Below are 12,017 nucleotides of genomic sequence, written 5' to 3' on the forward strand. Positions count from 1 at the left end.
CGGTAGAGGGTGGGCGAGGCGAGTCGACGACGCTGCCTGCTGCCGGGGAAACCGAGTGGTGGGTACGCGAATTGTGCCGGTGGACTGAGAAACTCCCGCCATTTCGGCAAGGAATTAACCTTTTGATTGCACCGGGTAGCTTTCACCAACTGCATACCTCGTGGGTTGTCACAGCGAGAGATAACAGTTTCCATGTAACTTCACGTTTTAATTGATCGCGCAGGAACAGACGCACTTTTGCAGCACTTGGATAACACGGCGCGCCAGACCTCTCGGTGAGAAGCCACTGTTGCCGCTAGTTTGATTTTTGTTCGCGTGTTTTCAGTTTCCTTTGCGGATGCTCAAAGTTTCCAGGCTGTTTGTGAAATCAAGCCGGGCATAATCTCACTAACAGACTGTGCGTAATCAACTTGTCGTCACTCCAAAAGGACAGGAGGATGCGATGAAGCAGGTGGTGAGAATAGCTCTGTTATTGTTTTGCAACGAGATAGCAACCCAGCCTGCTAGCCGACGAGCTAACTAGCGGCTACACGTTGAGCCTGCCACCGGTAACGTGAGCCGTGTTATCACCTGACGTCTGTAGACTGTACTTTTGGATAAATGTTTGGACAGTCTAGCCACACCTTACTGAATTAGGTTGTTACATATATTGACTTGGACGTTGGTCGCCGTGTCATCTTTGGAGATACGATGGCACCGCTATTGGGCCGGAAACCTTACCCGCTAGTGAAACCGCTAGCAGAGCCACCAGGCCCGGGAGAAGAGGTCTACATCATCGAGCACAGCAAGGAGGCCTTCAGGAACAAAGAGTATCCTTCACATTATGCCGCTGATGCCCATTGTAGCTACATGGCGCACACAAACCCGTGTGTCTCCAGTCCAAATCACTCTTTTCACCTCGGTTACATTAGACAGGAGTGTAAGTGACTGTCTGATTCATTGTTGTCTCACATTTGACTGTTTGTGGCCCCTCTCCTTTTCAATGGATAACATGCTAGCACTTACAGTTCCTAGCTAAAGTTCAATGCATTAGTGTGGCATTAAATAGGGGTTTACTTGACATTTTACTGGGTTCTTACCATAGACTGTATGGTTCTTACGTCATTTGAAGCGTTAACACTATCACGATGTAGGTGTTCTTGCCACGATTATGAGTATATTATGGTGCTGTTGACAGCTAACAGGGTTAGCACATACGCTGCTAATATTGGCATTTGTCACAATAGCCCTTAGCACGCCTTCATAAGCATCGCTCCAGTGCGCACTGAACACTGGCTTCATAGTTTAAGATCCCGGAACACATATTTGCATAAAATGTATTCTAACTGTATCTGTATCCTACAAAGTAAATCACATAGTGCACTTCTATACTAATAGTACTTATTATGTAATTATGATTTATTTGTAAGATGCACACAACATTATGATTGCTGATGGTAAATAAAGGTGCCCATGCATCTTAATTAGGGTACCTTTTTATTATTCAAATGATTGGTAGAATCGTATGGTTTTAGACCTGAACAAGGAAAATAAATTTTGTTTTGTATTGTACCTTAACTAAAATACTTTCAGGGAATATGAAGCACGTCTAGAGCGATATAATGAGCGCATCTGGACTTGCAAAAGCACGGGAAGCTCCCAGTTAACACACAAAGAAGCATGGGAGGAGGAGCAGGAGGTCACTGAACTGTGAGTAACACTGTACAGTACACCCTTTTAATTATTCAGATGGCTCACATTTAAATGTCTGTTGATGTGTACATTTGTACGCTTATGCAGAGAAATATTGCTGTTTGTATTGTTTACATTGTTTTGATTGGAATATTTGGCTCTATAGTCCTGCCACTGTTTATATACAAACAACTTGATCATTATATAAGTTTTTAAGTATAGGCATTTTAAATTTTGTCATCTTGATCTTAACAGAGGTTTTCATGGCCTTCTGGCCTCTCTGACAACTGTAATTAAAATTATAAAACTAACCTTGTAATTGGTTATGGGACCTCTAGTGGTCACTGTCGGTCTGCTGATGTAACTTCTTATGTAATGTATATCTACTTGCTATATTTTTGTTTGAGAAATGTCTCTCAGGCACCAACACTCTAGTCTAGACTATTATTACATTTCACACAACAGTAAATTTTTGTAAAGATCACCTTTATTTCCAGGTTGCAGGAAGAATATCCCAGTTGGTTTGAGAAACCAATCTTGGAGATGGTCCACCACAACACTGTCTCTTTGGACAAGCTGGTTGAAATGGCATGGATGGAAATTCTGACCAAGTATGCTGTTGGTGAAGAGTGTGACTTCCTGGTAAGCTTTCTAATTTGAATCAAATGCTTGAGACAACATTTTCTATGCCTTGAGCCATTATATGTTGATCAGCATTTTGTCAAACAATCTATGCCTCAAAGTAGCAGTCATTTTGGCATACTTTTTTCAGGTGGGAAAAGACAAAAATTTGAGAGTGAACATAATAAAGATTCACCCTTTAGAGAATCCAGAAGGGGAAATGGGTGATAAAAAGCTTGAGGGTGCCTGTGACTCTCCATCAAGTGACAAGGAGAATGCCAGTCAGGAGAATCAGAGGAAAGAGCCTCCTTCACGAGAAGAGGAGATTCGGAGAGAGAGCTTGAGTATGTATTTTGTTGGGAGCTTGATACAGTATAGGCAGTATTGTGTGTATTTGTCATTTTATTATAACAAGTTCCATTTGCTGTTAGGTGATAGGGCTCGCCGGTCACCAAGAAAAGTTCAAACTGCAGTCAAAGAAGAAAGGAAGAGATGGGTAATGCCCAAATTTCTTCCTCACAAATATGACGTGAAGTTAATCAACGAGGACAAGGTTTGTTGTTTTGGTTGTCTTTTAAAATATAGTATATCATATCTGAATTTTTTTTTCAAATCTACATAGTTTTTACCAGTTTTTATTAGTTACCTCCGCCAAGGAGGTTATGTTTTTGCTGGTGTTTGTCTGTTTGTTTGTTTGTTTGTCTGTTAGCAACATAACTCAAAAAGTTATGGACCGATTTTGATGAAATTTTCAGGATTTGTTGGAAATGTGAAAAGGAAGAAGTGATTTCATTTTGGGGGTGATCCGGAAGAAATCCTGGATTTTGGATCACTTTCAAATTTTAGTTAACATTGTGGTAAATGGGGCCAAAAATTTTGTTTCTCAATATCTCGGTTAATTATTGACCAAACCCCATGAAATTTGACTCAGGGATGGACAATGGGATCCTCTTTCATATTCCAAAGGCTGATCCGGATCTGATCCAGAAGACTGATTTTATCGCAATTTATATAAAAAATGGGGGTAGTCCTTGGCGGAGGCCTGTGCTCTCTGAGTGCTTTTCTAGTTTTTTATATTTTTAAGCGTTTGTCAATGTACGAACCATGTTTGTTGCAGGTGATCAGTGATGTTCCAGCTGACAGTCTTTTTAGAACCGAGCGCCCACCAACCAAAGAGATAATCCGCTATTTCATCAGGCACCATTCTCTGAGGTTGGGCACAAGTGACAGCGCCCCTTGGGTTGTTGAGGATGAAATGGTGAAAAAGTTTAACCTCCCAAGTAAATTCAGTGATTTTCTTCTTGATCCACAAAAGGTAAATTTTCTAGTTTTTGTCGCTCTTCCTTTTATATGGATGATCACACCTAACGTAGGTGTGATTTATAGTTCTTAGCAGAGAATTCATCAGCAAAGAGAAAAAGCTTGTCATCTGCCGAAGGAAAGCCAAGCAAAAAGTTGAAGACACCCACTACACCAGGAGACGATTCAGCAAATGAGAAGAAAAAGAAAAAAACGCCTCTCAGCCCCACAATTTTAGGCCATATGCAGGTTGGTGATTATAGTGCATATTTCAGTCCTTTCATTCCATAAATAAATTAAAATTTTTAACTGCTTTTTAATTTTTTTTTTAGAAAATAAAAATGAATGGCTCTCCACTTAAGGTTAAAAACTCAGGTACTCCTAAAAAAGAAGGAAAAGGCTCAACTTCGTCTACTCCAAAATCAGGGAAAAAAACTGAAAAGAAAGATGGAAAGAAATCTGGAAAAAATGTCCTTAAGGTCTCCAAGAAGGATGGTAAAGCAGGACCAAAAACATCAAAGATGAAGCAGATGACACTGCTGCATCTTGCCAAAAGCACACCTGCTGGAAGTCCAAAGAAAAGACCACGAAGCTCTGTCACTGCGAGTCCCAAACTTGGCAGGCCCTTACACCCTGTGGCTCTCCGTCTCGTGAGGTACTATAAGGAACACAAGGGTAAAGAGGACAAAAAACACTTCCTTTCTACACTCATTAGTATGGCTGCCAAAACATTGTCTGAAGAAGAACGCAATCGTCTGCCCGAGGAGCTTAAAGCTTTGGTGCAGAAACGCTGGGATCTGTTGGAGCAAAAGAGACGTTGGGCTGCCATGACCGATGAGGAGAAGAAGGAAGAATTGAAGAGGAGACGACAAGAACTTAATGAAAAGATGCGAGAGAAGGCCAAGGAGAGGCGTGAGAAAGAGTCCCGTAGATTCGAGGACCAGGAGATCACTGATGGCAAAGCGCTCCCTGTATTTAAACTTGTAGACATGCCAGAAGGATTACCAAATGCTCTCTTTGGTCAGATTGCAATGGTGGTGGACTTTCTCAGTTGTTACGCAGGGCTTCTAATGCCGGACGACCAGTATCCCATAACCTCTGTAGCCCTGATGGAAGCTCTGGCAGGGGACACTTCAGGATTTCTTTACCTGAATCGTGTGCTGGTGGTTCTTCTGCAGACTCTTCTTCAGGACGAACTGGCAGAAGGCTACAGTGAGCTGGACATGCCCTTGTCAGAAATCCCCCTCACCATGCACTCGGCATCAGAATTGGCCCGGCTGTGCCTGCGACCGTCTGATACTCATGGAGAAGAGAGCAACCAGGGTTCTGATGATTCTGCCACTATGTCAGGCTTCGATGATGTGGTGAGCAGTGAGTTTTTAGAAAAGCTTGAGACAGTAGAAGTGTTTGAACTCAGCCCAGAGGAGAAAGTCAACCTCCTTGTAGGGCTGTGTCATCGCATCCTTATGACCTACTCAGTAGAGGACCATGTAGACTCAATGCAACAACGAGCGGCAGAATTGTGGAAGGAACGCCTGGCCATGCTCAAACAGGCCAATGATCAAAAGAAAGCTGAGAAACAAAAGCGCAAGGAGTTGGATGATAAAGGTTTGTGATCACACATGTAATGATGGCAATTCATTTGAAGAATGTAACAAAATAATAGTTTTTTTTTTTTTTTTTAATTTAGGTAAAGAAGATGGAGGGACGGGAAAAACAGATAAGAAAAAAGAAGGTGCTAGCAAGACTGATCGCAAAAGTGATGTAAAAGTGGAGCCCCAACCAGAGGATCTGATCAGTTTAGTGAAGAGCAGACGGCTGATGGCTGCACAGGCCAAGAAGGAAAAAGAAGAAATGGATCGTCAGAATAAAGGTAAGAGGTCATTTTGAGTATAATATTATAATATTGTGCAAAAGTAGCTTCAATGTGAAATTTTAACTTTTTTAGAGCGAATGGAGAAGGAAGCAGAAGAGGAACGGGTGCGCAAACAAAGGGCTGCATTGGAGAAGGCCTTCCAAGAAGGCATTACCAAAGCCAAACTTGTATTGCGTAGAGCACCTCTTGGTACAGACAGAAATCACAACAGGTTTGTTCTGTTACAAAATGTCCATTTCTTATCTACATGATGAAAGAAGCTTTATTTTAAATTGGTTTGGTCTTTTTCTTTGTTCAGATACTGGCTGTTCTCTGATGTAGTACCTGGTCTGTACATTGAAAAGGGTTGGGTGAACGACAGCATTGACTACAACTTCACACCTCCACCTGAAGAAAAAACCCCAGCAGAGTCTGAAACGGAAGGCAAGGACGATACTGGCTCTGATCAACCCAAGGATTCACAAGGTATACTTCATTATAGGCGTAGGGTACCACAGTAGTTTGAATTAAATTTTTTTTTTTTGTGTGTTTACCTGTGAGTTGGTTATGAACCATTTCCTTGCATTTACAGCAGATGAAAAGGATGATAGCAGCATAGATGGTGCTGTTACTGAAACTGGCCTGCAGGGGGCAGCACCTGTTGCAGAAGTCTGTTTGGAAACAACCTTTCCAAAGCAAGGGCAAAACCTATGGTAGGGGTCCAGCCTACTTTGTTTTAAGTGGTGTTTTTTGTGTTCATATTACTAATATTTTGTCTGTACAGGTTTATATGTGACAGCCCTGCTGAACTTGAAGAGCTGATGGACTGTCTTCATCCTCAAGGTGTAAGGGAGAGTGCACTGAAAGCAAAAATTCAAAAGAGGTGAATACATTTTTTATTTTTTTAAAGTAATTTCAAATGGGAATATGCAACTTATACCTACTTACATTGGTCATTTCCTGTAACAGTTACCAGGATATCCTCCACTCCATCTATCTGACACGCAAAGGAAAGACTGGCCTCCGGACCTGTGATGGCCATGAAGAGCTGCTCAAGTACCTGCGCAGTGACATCCTGGAGGTAGCCTCACGACTTCAGAAGGGAGGCCTTGGATACATGGAAGATAATGTTGATATTGAAGAACAGGTAATTCAGCTTGTTTAGAATTACAGAAGTCCATACAGTTGTACATTACATGGTCAATGATCAATGAAAATTCTCTCTTGGGTACAGTTGGAAAAGATTGAACACCTCAAAGACTTTGGAGAGCTGATCATTACTATTCAGTCATGTGTCATCAAGAAGTTCCTCCAGGGTTTCATGGCCCCCAAACAGAAAAAGAAGAAAAAGCAAGATACTGAAGAAAACAGTAGCAAGGTAGAAGAAGTAAATGAAGAGAAGAAACTGGCTGAGGAGGCGAGGGTAAGGGCCAAAACACAATGAAATACAGGACAAATGCCTATTGATTTCTCCTTTTCACTGTACTTCTCTTTTTTGCTTTAAGGTGGCTTCTGCGGTTGAAAAATGGAAAACTGCCATCCGAGAGGCTCAGACCTTCTCCAGGATGCACGTGCTGCTGGGAATGTTGGATTCTTGTATCAAGTGGGACATGTCCGCTGAGAATGCTCGCTGCAAAGTCTGCCGCAGGAAAGGTAAATCTACCCAGATTTGACACATATGAGTAAAGGACAAGCTCATGACATTATAACTATTCATATTTCATATGTATTTATGTGCAGTAGTAAGTGAAGAGCAGTTCCCTTTCCCAATCAGTCTTTTGCCTTTTTATTCAGCGCACAAACAAAGCAAGTCTGTGGTGAAGCTGATGGAGATTCATGTCAAGCATAGTACAGGACAGTCTAATAGTGTCAGGCAGGTCATCATTCAGCAGCATCGTCAGAAAGCACCAGGTGAAGCAGTAAGATGCCAGTCAAATTCACAGCTGTTTGTTAGCATTAGCATTTATAGGAAAGCAATCCTAAAATGAAATCAGCACTGTAGTTTGCACTTTTTTGACACTAATATCTCCTGCTCTTCTCCAGGTGATGATGAGAAACTCATTCTCTGTGATGAGTGCAACAAGGCCTTCCATCTGTTCTGCTTGCGGCCAGCATTGTATCGTATTCCTGTTGGGGAGTGGCTGTGCCCGGCTTGCCAACCCACAGTAGCTCCCAGACGTGGCTCCCGCTCGAGGTATGTGGATCCATTGAAAGTGTGCTGTATTTTGCGTTGCTTGGATATAGTGTCATTGATTCATCACAAGGAAAATTACGTGGACAATGTAGCTCACACATTACAATGTAATAATGAAGAACAAAAAAATACATTTATGAAATTCAACAAAATTAAAGGCAAGATTTGTGTCAAATAATATATTAGTATATGTATAGTAAAAAAACATATATAGATATAAATGTATGATATAAATATAGTAAATATACATATATCTATCTATATTGATAGGGAGATGGATAAAATAAAATGGTTAAGAAAATGTAGTAAAAGGATGAAAACTGTAAATTTGTTGTGGCATAAGGTTGTCTATTACATAAGGGGAGCTGTTGTACAGTTGTCTGGAGTATATAGCCCTGTATCAGTAGTTAGGATTAATGAAATCATACTGTTTTGTTCCAGAAACTATAATGAAGATGGGGAGGACGATGAAGACGAGGAAGATTCTGAAGAGGAGGACTCTGAGGAGGAAGAGGATGATGAGGAGAATGATTACAAGGCCATGGGCCACAGCTGTAAGTGCCTCGAATCAAGTTTGATGCTCTTAGCTGTCGCCCAAAGCAAACAAGGAAAATCACAAAATTTTCTGGCTTCATAAAAGTGGGTTTTGGAATGAGGGGAATGCGGTCTCCCTTTTGTGTGTGTTGTCATGTAGGACATCTTGGGTTTAGTCTTTTTTTTCAAATCCGGGTTTAGTCTTTTTTTTTCAAATCCAGATTCACTCTGGTTTCACTCAAAGTATGTGGCAGGATGATCCCCGCTTTCAGATTAGGGCTCAGCTCGTCGCCTTATTCTTTGTTGCATCTAATCAGTATTGACTTTCTACATACAGGCCTTCTATGGAGAATAGTTCCATGCAGAAAGTATGTTAATCCTGACTTTGTATTTTTATCCCCAGTGCGACCAAGGAAGAAAACTAAACAGTCGTCATCTCGATCTAAAAGTTCAAAAAGTAAGCCTAAGAAGTCGAGTAGTGCCAAGAAAAAATCCGGTCCCTCCAGTCCTGCAGATATTGATGAACTGGTAAGAGTATGATTTATGCCGTGTTATATTTAGTTGATGGTATCTCTCAAACCTTTGACTGTTCTCTTCTCAGGTTCGCCAAAGTTCCCAGACTGGAGCTCGTAGGCAACGCCTGGAGTTGGAGAAATGTGAGGAAATCCTCAAGAAGCTATCAAAGTTCCGTTACAGCTGGCCTTTCAGGTAAATCAACTACATGACAGTTCTGTTATCTACATTTTTTTATACATGTTTAGGGAGTTTAGCTCAGACTCCCAAAATAAGTAGTATAAATATTAGAAATTATTACTTAGAAAACTGATGAAATTACTTACAGATCTAAGGATTAGTTTGACATCCTAAACCTATTTTCCAGGGAGCCTGTGTCGGCAGAAGAGGCTGAGGACTACCTGGATATCATTTCCCAGCCCATGGATTTCCAGACCATGTTAGGAAAGTTCAGTGATGGTGCATACCGCAACACACAGGAGTTTGTGGAGGACGTGAAACTGGTGTTCTCCAATGCTGAGGAGTACAATCAACAGGGCAGCACTGTGCTTTGCTGCCTGACCAAAACGGAGCAGGCCTTCACTGAGCTCCTCCAGAAGCTGCTGCCTGGTGTCAACTACCTCCGCAGGCGCTCTCGCAAACGGGTCACCAAAGCTCCAGAGACATCTGATGAGGAGGAAGAGGAGGAGGAAGAGGAGGCAGAGGAGGAAGAAGAAGAAGAAGAGGAGGAAGAAGACGAAGAGGAAGAAGAACCCCCAAGAAGGAAAATGCAAAATGGAAAGGCCAATGGCAAGAGTAGCCGGGGAGGGAAGAGTAGCCGGGGCAGGAAGCGTGAGGAGTCTGAAAGTGAGGAGGAAGAGGAGGAGGAGGATGACGATGATGACACTAGTAAGAGGAGGAGTGCACGGAACTCTGGGAAGAAGCGGTACAAAGAGCAGGACAGTGATGAAGAGCGGGACTCCCGTAGAACTCGTAAAAGAGCAACTCGTGGAGATGCCAGCAGTGATGAGGAGCGGCCCAACCAGCGACATTCCAAGAGGCTCAGGCGCTAAATTTCAGGGTGATGTTTTTGTTTTCTTGCTTTAAAACTAGTGTCCAGCTCTTGTTCAAAACTAAGAGGAGCTCTCCAGTCCTCCCTGTCACACCAGCAGGACTAATTGTGTTCTTGAATTTGTGTTCATATTTTGAGATAAAAGAAAAATTTATATTTGTAACATGTTTTAATATCAGTGGATTTTTTTTTTTTTTTTTCAACAAAACTTTTAAGATAATGTCCTCAGAGCTCTTAGACACTTTGATATGGATCCATGATCCAGTTGGAAGACTCCTTTAAGTATTTGACCTTTATTTGGAAACATGTAAAATGTAGGGGGACGTGTTAACATTCTGATACACCAGTCCAGCCATTATACCTTATTGGCAGCCAGGTAGCCCAAACAGTAAAACCTCCATCAACTACAGCTCTTTCCATTTGTATGTCACCACAAAGTACTTAAATGTCACTGTTCGTCCTGTGAAGCCACTTTAGTCCCATTATTATCCCTGTAGATTCAAGTAGATTTGTTGTGCTCTACTTTTGCACTCAAATTTTAAATCCAAACTTGAACTTTTATACATTCACAAATTGGGAAGTTTTGTCAGGGCTTGTTGGTGTCATATTACTGTGTTGTATATGTTAAGTTTGAGACAACTCTACATGGAAATGGCCAGCCTCTGCTCTGTAGTGCTAGGTCACTACAAACCTGTACCTCAAAGCACTATTTTTGTCTTCAGTGCATTTACAGTATATTGTGCCAGCAGCTGCAACAATTATGTGCAACATCTGTAAACAGTGTTTAAACACATTTGGTTTGTTAAAATGGGCATTTTTCATATTTTTATGGAACCTATTGTAAAATAAATCACATCTTGATCACATTTTAAACAATGCCAGATTTCAGCAGGGCATGTAAGAAAACTGAGAACGTTGCACATATGAGTTACCATGTTAGTTCCACATATAATACGCTGACCTTAAGGATGCAGTGGACATCTACAGAGATGCCACTAGGTGGTGCTCTGGCTCAACACCGAACAGATGTCTGTAGGTACCCATGTCAATACTGGGACTGACGGAACATCCAATTGTACTTCAGCACTTTAGTCAGAGCTGATTTTAAGTCCAGTGATGTTATAAATCTGCACTATACTCTAGTAGCTCTCTGAAGAGGTCCCTTTGCCCTGTGTCAGTGTGAATTTAGTTTTGTTTTCAGATTTCAATATTGATCATTTATCACTGCTGAGAACAGGTTAATATAACTGCCCCTCTCAAACGTGAGGCCTGTCTGTAAATGCTTTCTTTATTAGTGAAGGAGCTACAAAAGTCTTTTACACCTCCTTTTATATATATTTATAGTCTCTCAAATAGGGGTTGGGCTGGGTCAAATGTTCAGAAATACACAATAAACCTATGGATGAACAATTGTTCTCCTTGGTTATTCTGTGTCAAGCTGATGTCACTGCCATCTGAAAAACTTTGGACAGATCCAACTGATGTCTTTTACTTTGTAATAAAATATCAGTGCTTTTACTGGGTTGTGGCCTGTTTCTCTGAACATACACTAATTATAATAGTATACTTATTAACGATAATTGTGTGACTTATCAAGATGTAAATGAATTGCAGGTGTCTTCAACATATTTCAGACCAAGGTACCCAAGAAGACCAAGGGTTGGATTGGGGCCGTTAATCTGAGTACACCCTTCTTGAAGGTAGTTACTTTTCTGTAGAGTTGTGCTACCTGATTGCCTTCACTGAGATGTTAATGCTTTACGTGAAATGTTCCACAGTATAGCATTAAGATTTGTCTTGCATTTATTCACTTAGTGTTTTTATATCTGAAAAATATCTTGAAAACACATTCTTACTGTGAGTGTCCCATTTTTCCACAGATCTGACATGGGTTGGTAACTTGGGTTGGTGGCGTCACCTGTTTGTCACTGTGGAGATATATATTTATATATATATATATACTGTATGAGTATTGTGGAACATATTAGGTAAAGCAATACAATCTACATGGAGATGAGCAGGTGGGGTACCCTCCACCAAAAACATTACATAGCACTCTAACTTCAGGTAGGGATTCACCACCAGGTTGTGGCGGTGATATAGCGTTGCCTGAAATGTTCCACTTTATAACATTAAATGTATTAGGTATTTTATTGCCCAAATATCATAATCTCTTTTCTGGAAAGTGACAATAGTCAATTATCGCAACAGTGTGAAAATAAAAAATATCACAAACAAGACCAGATTTTAACATGTAAAATATCCCCAAAAATTGTCAA

At 41.1% G+C, this 12,017-nt stretch overlaps 1 protein-coding gene across 2 annotated transcripts; it reads left to right on the forward strand.

Annotated features, from left to right (window-relative positions):
* The first annotated feature begins 19 nt into the window (after positions 1-19).
* Positions 20-11,256, forward strand: baz1b (bromodomain adjacent to zinc finger domain, 1B). 2 transcript variants are annotated; one of them, XM_055166933.1, is made up of 21 exons: positions 20-809; positions 1,573-1,689; positions 2,169-2,313; positions 2,444-2,636; positions 2,724-2,845; positions 3,410-3,607; positions 3,679-3,840; positions 3,924-5,199; positions 5,282-5,464; positions 5,540-5,678; positions 5,766-5,932; positions 6,039-6,159; positions 6,231-6,329; positions 6,416-6,593; positions 6,681-6,869; positions 6,952-7,099; positions 7,490-7,640; positions 8,082-8,194; positions 8,578-8,702; positions 8,776-8,882; positions 9,055-11,256. In XM_055166933.1, exons 1-21 carry the CDS (start codon positions 691-693, stop codon positions 9,737-9,739), a joined length of 4,737 nt encoding a protein of 1,578 aa, XP_055022908.1. In that variant the 5' UTR covers positions 20-690; the 3' UTR covers positions 9,740-11,256. The 2 variants fall into 2 exon arrangements, with proteins under 2 accessions (XP_055022908.1, XP_055022909.1); XM_055166934.1 differs by having other exon boundaries at positions 6,042-6,159.
* Positions 11,257-12,017: the final 761 nt, after the last annotated feature.

This window comes from Boleophthalmus pectinirostris, unplaced genomic scaffold, assembly GCF_026225935.1.
Source record: "Boleophthalmus pectinirostris isolate CB_2022bp ecotype Guang Dong unplaced genomic scaffold, ASM2622593v1 HiC_scaffold_9, whole genome shotgun sequence".
NCBI classification, from domain to species: Eukaryota; Metazoa; Chordata; class Actinopteri; order Gobiiformes; family Gobiidae; genus Boleophthalmus; species Boleophthalmus pectinirostris.

Bases quoted from the DNA above. Each gene is read 5' to 3' on its own strand.
- baz1b (XM_055166933.1), top strand. From the start codon at position 691: ATGGCACCGCTATTGGGCCGGAAACCTTACCCGCTAGTGAAACCGCTA. The intron at 1,690-2,168 runs GTGAGTAACACT...CTTTATTTCCAG, and splicing joins GAGCAGGAGGTCACTGAACT to GTTGCAGGAAGAATATCCCA. The intron at 2,846-3,409 runs GTTTGTTGTTTT...TGTTTGTTGCAG, and splicing joins AGTTAATCAACGAGGACAAG to GTGATCAGTGATGTTCCAGC.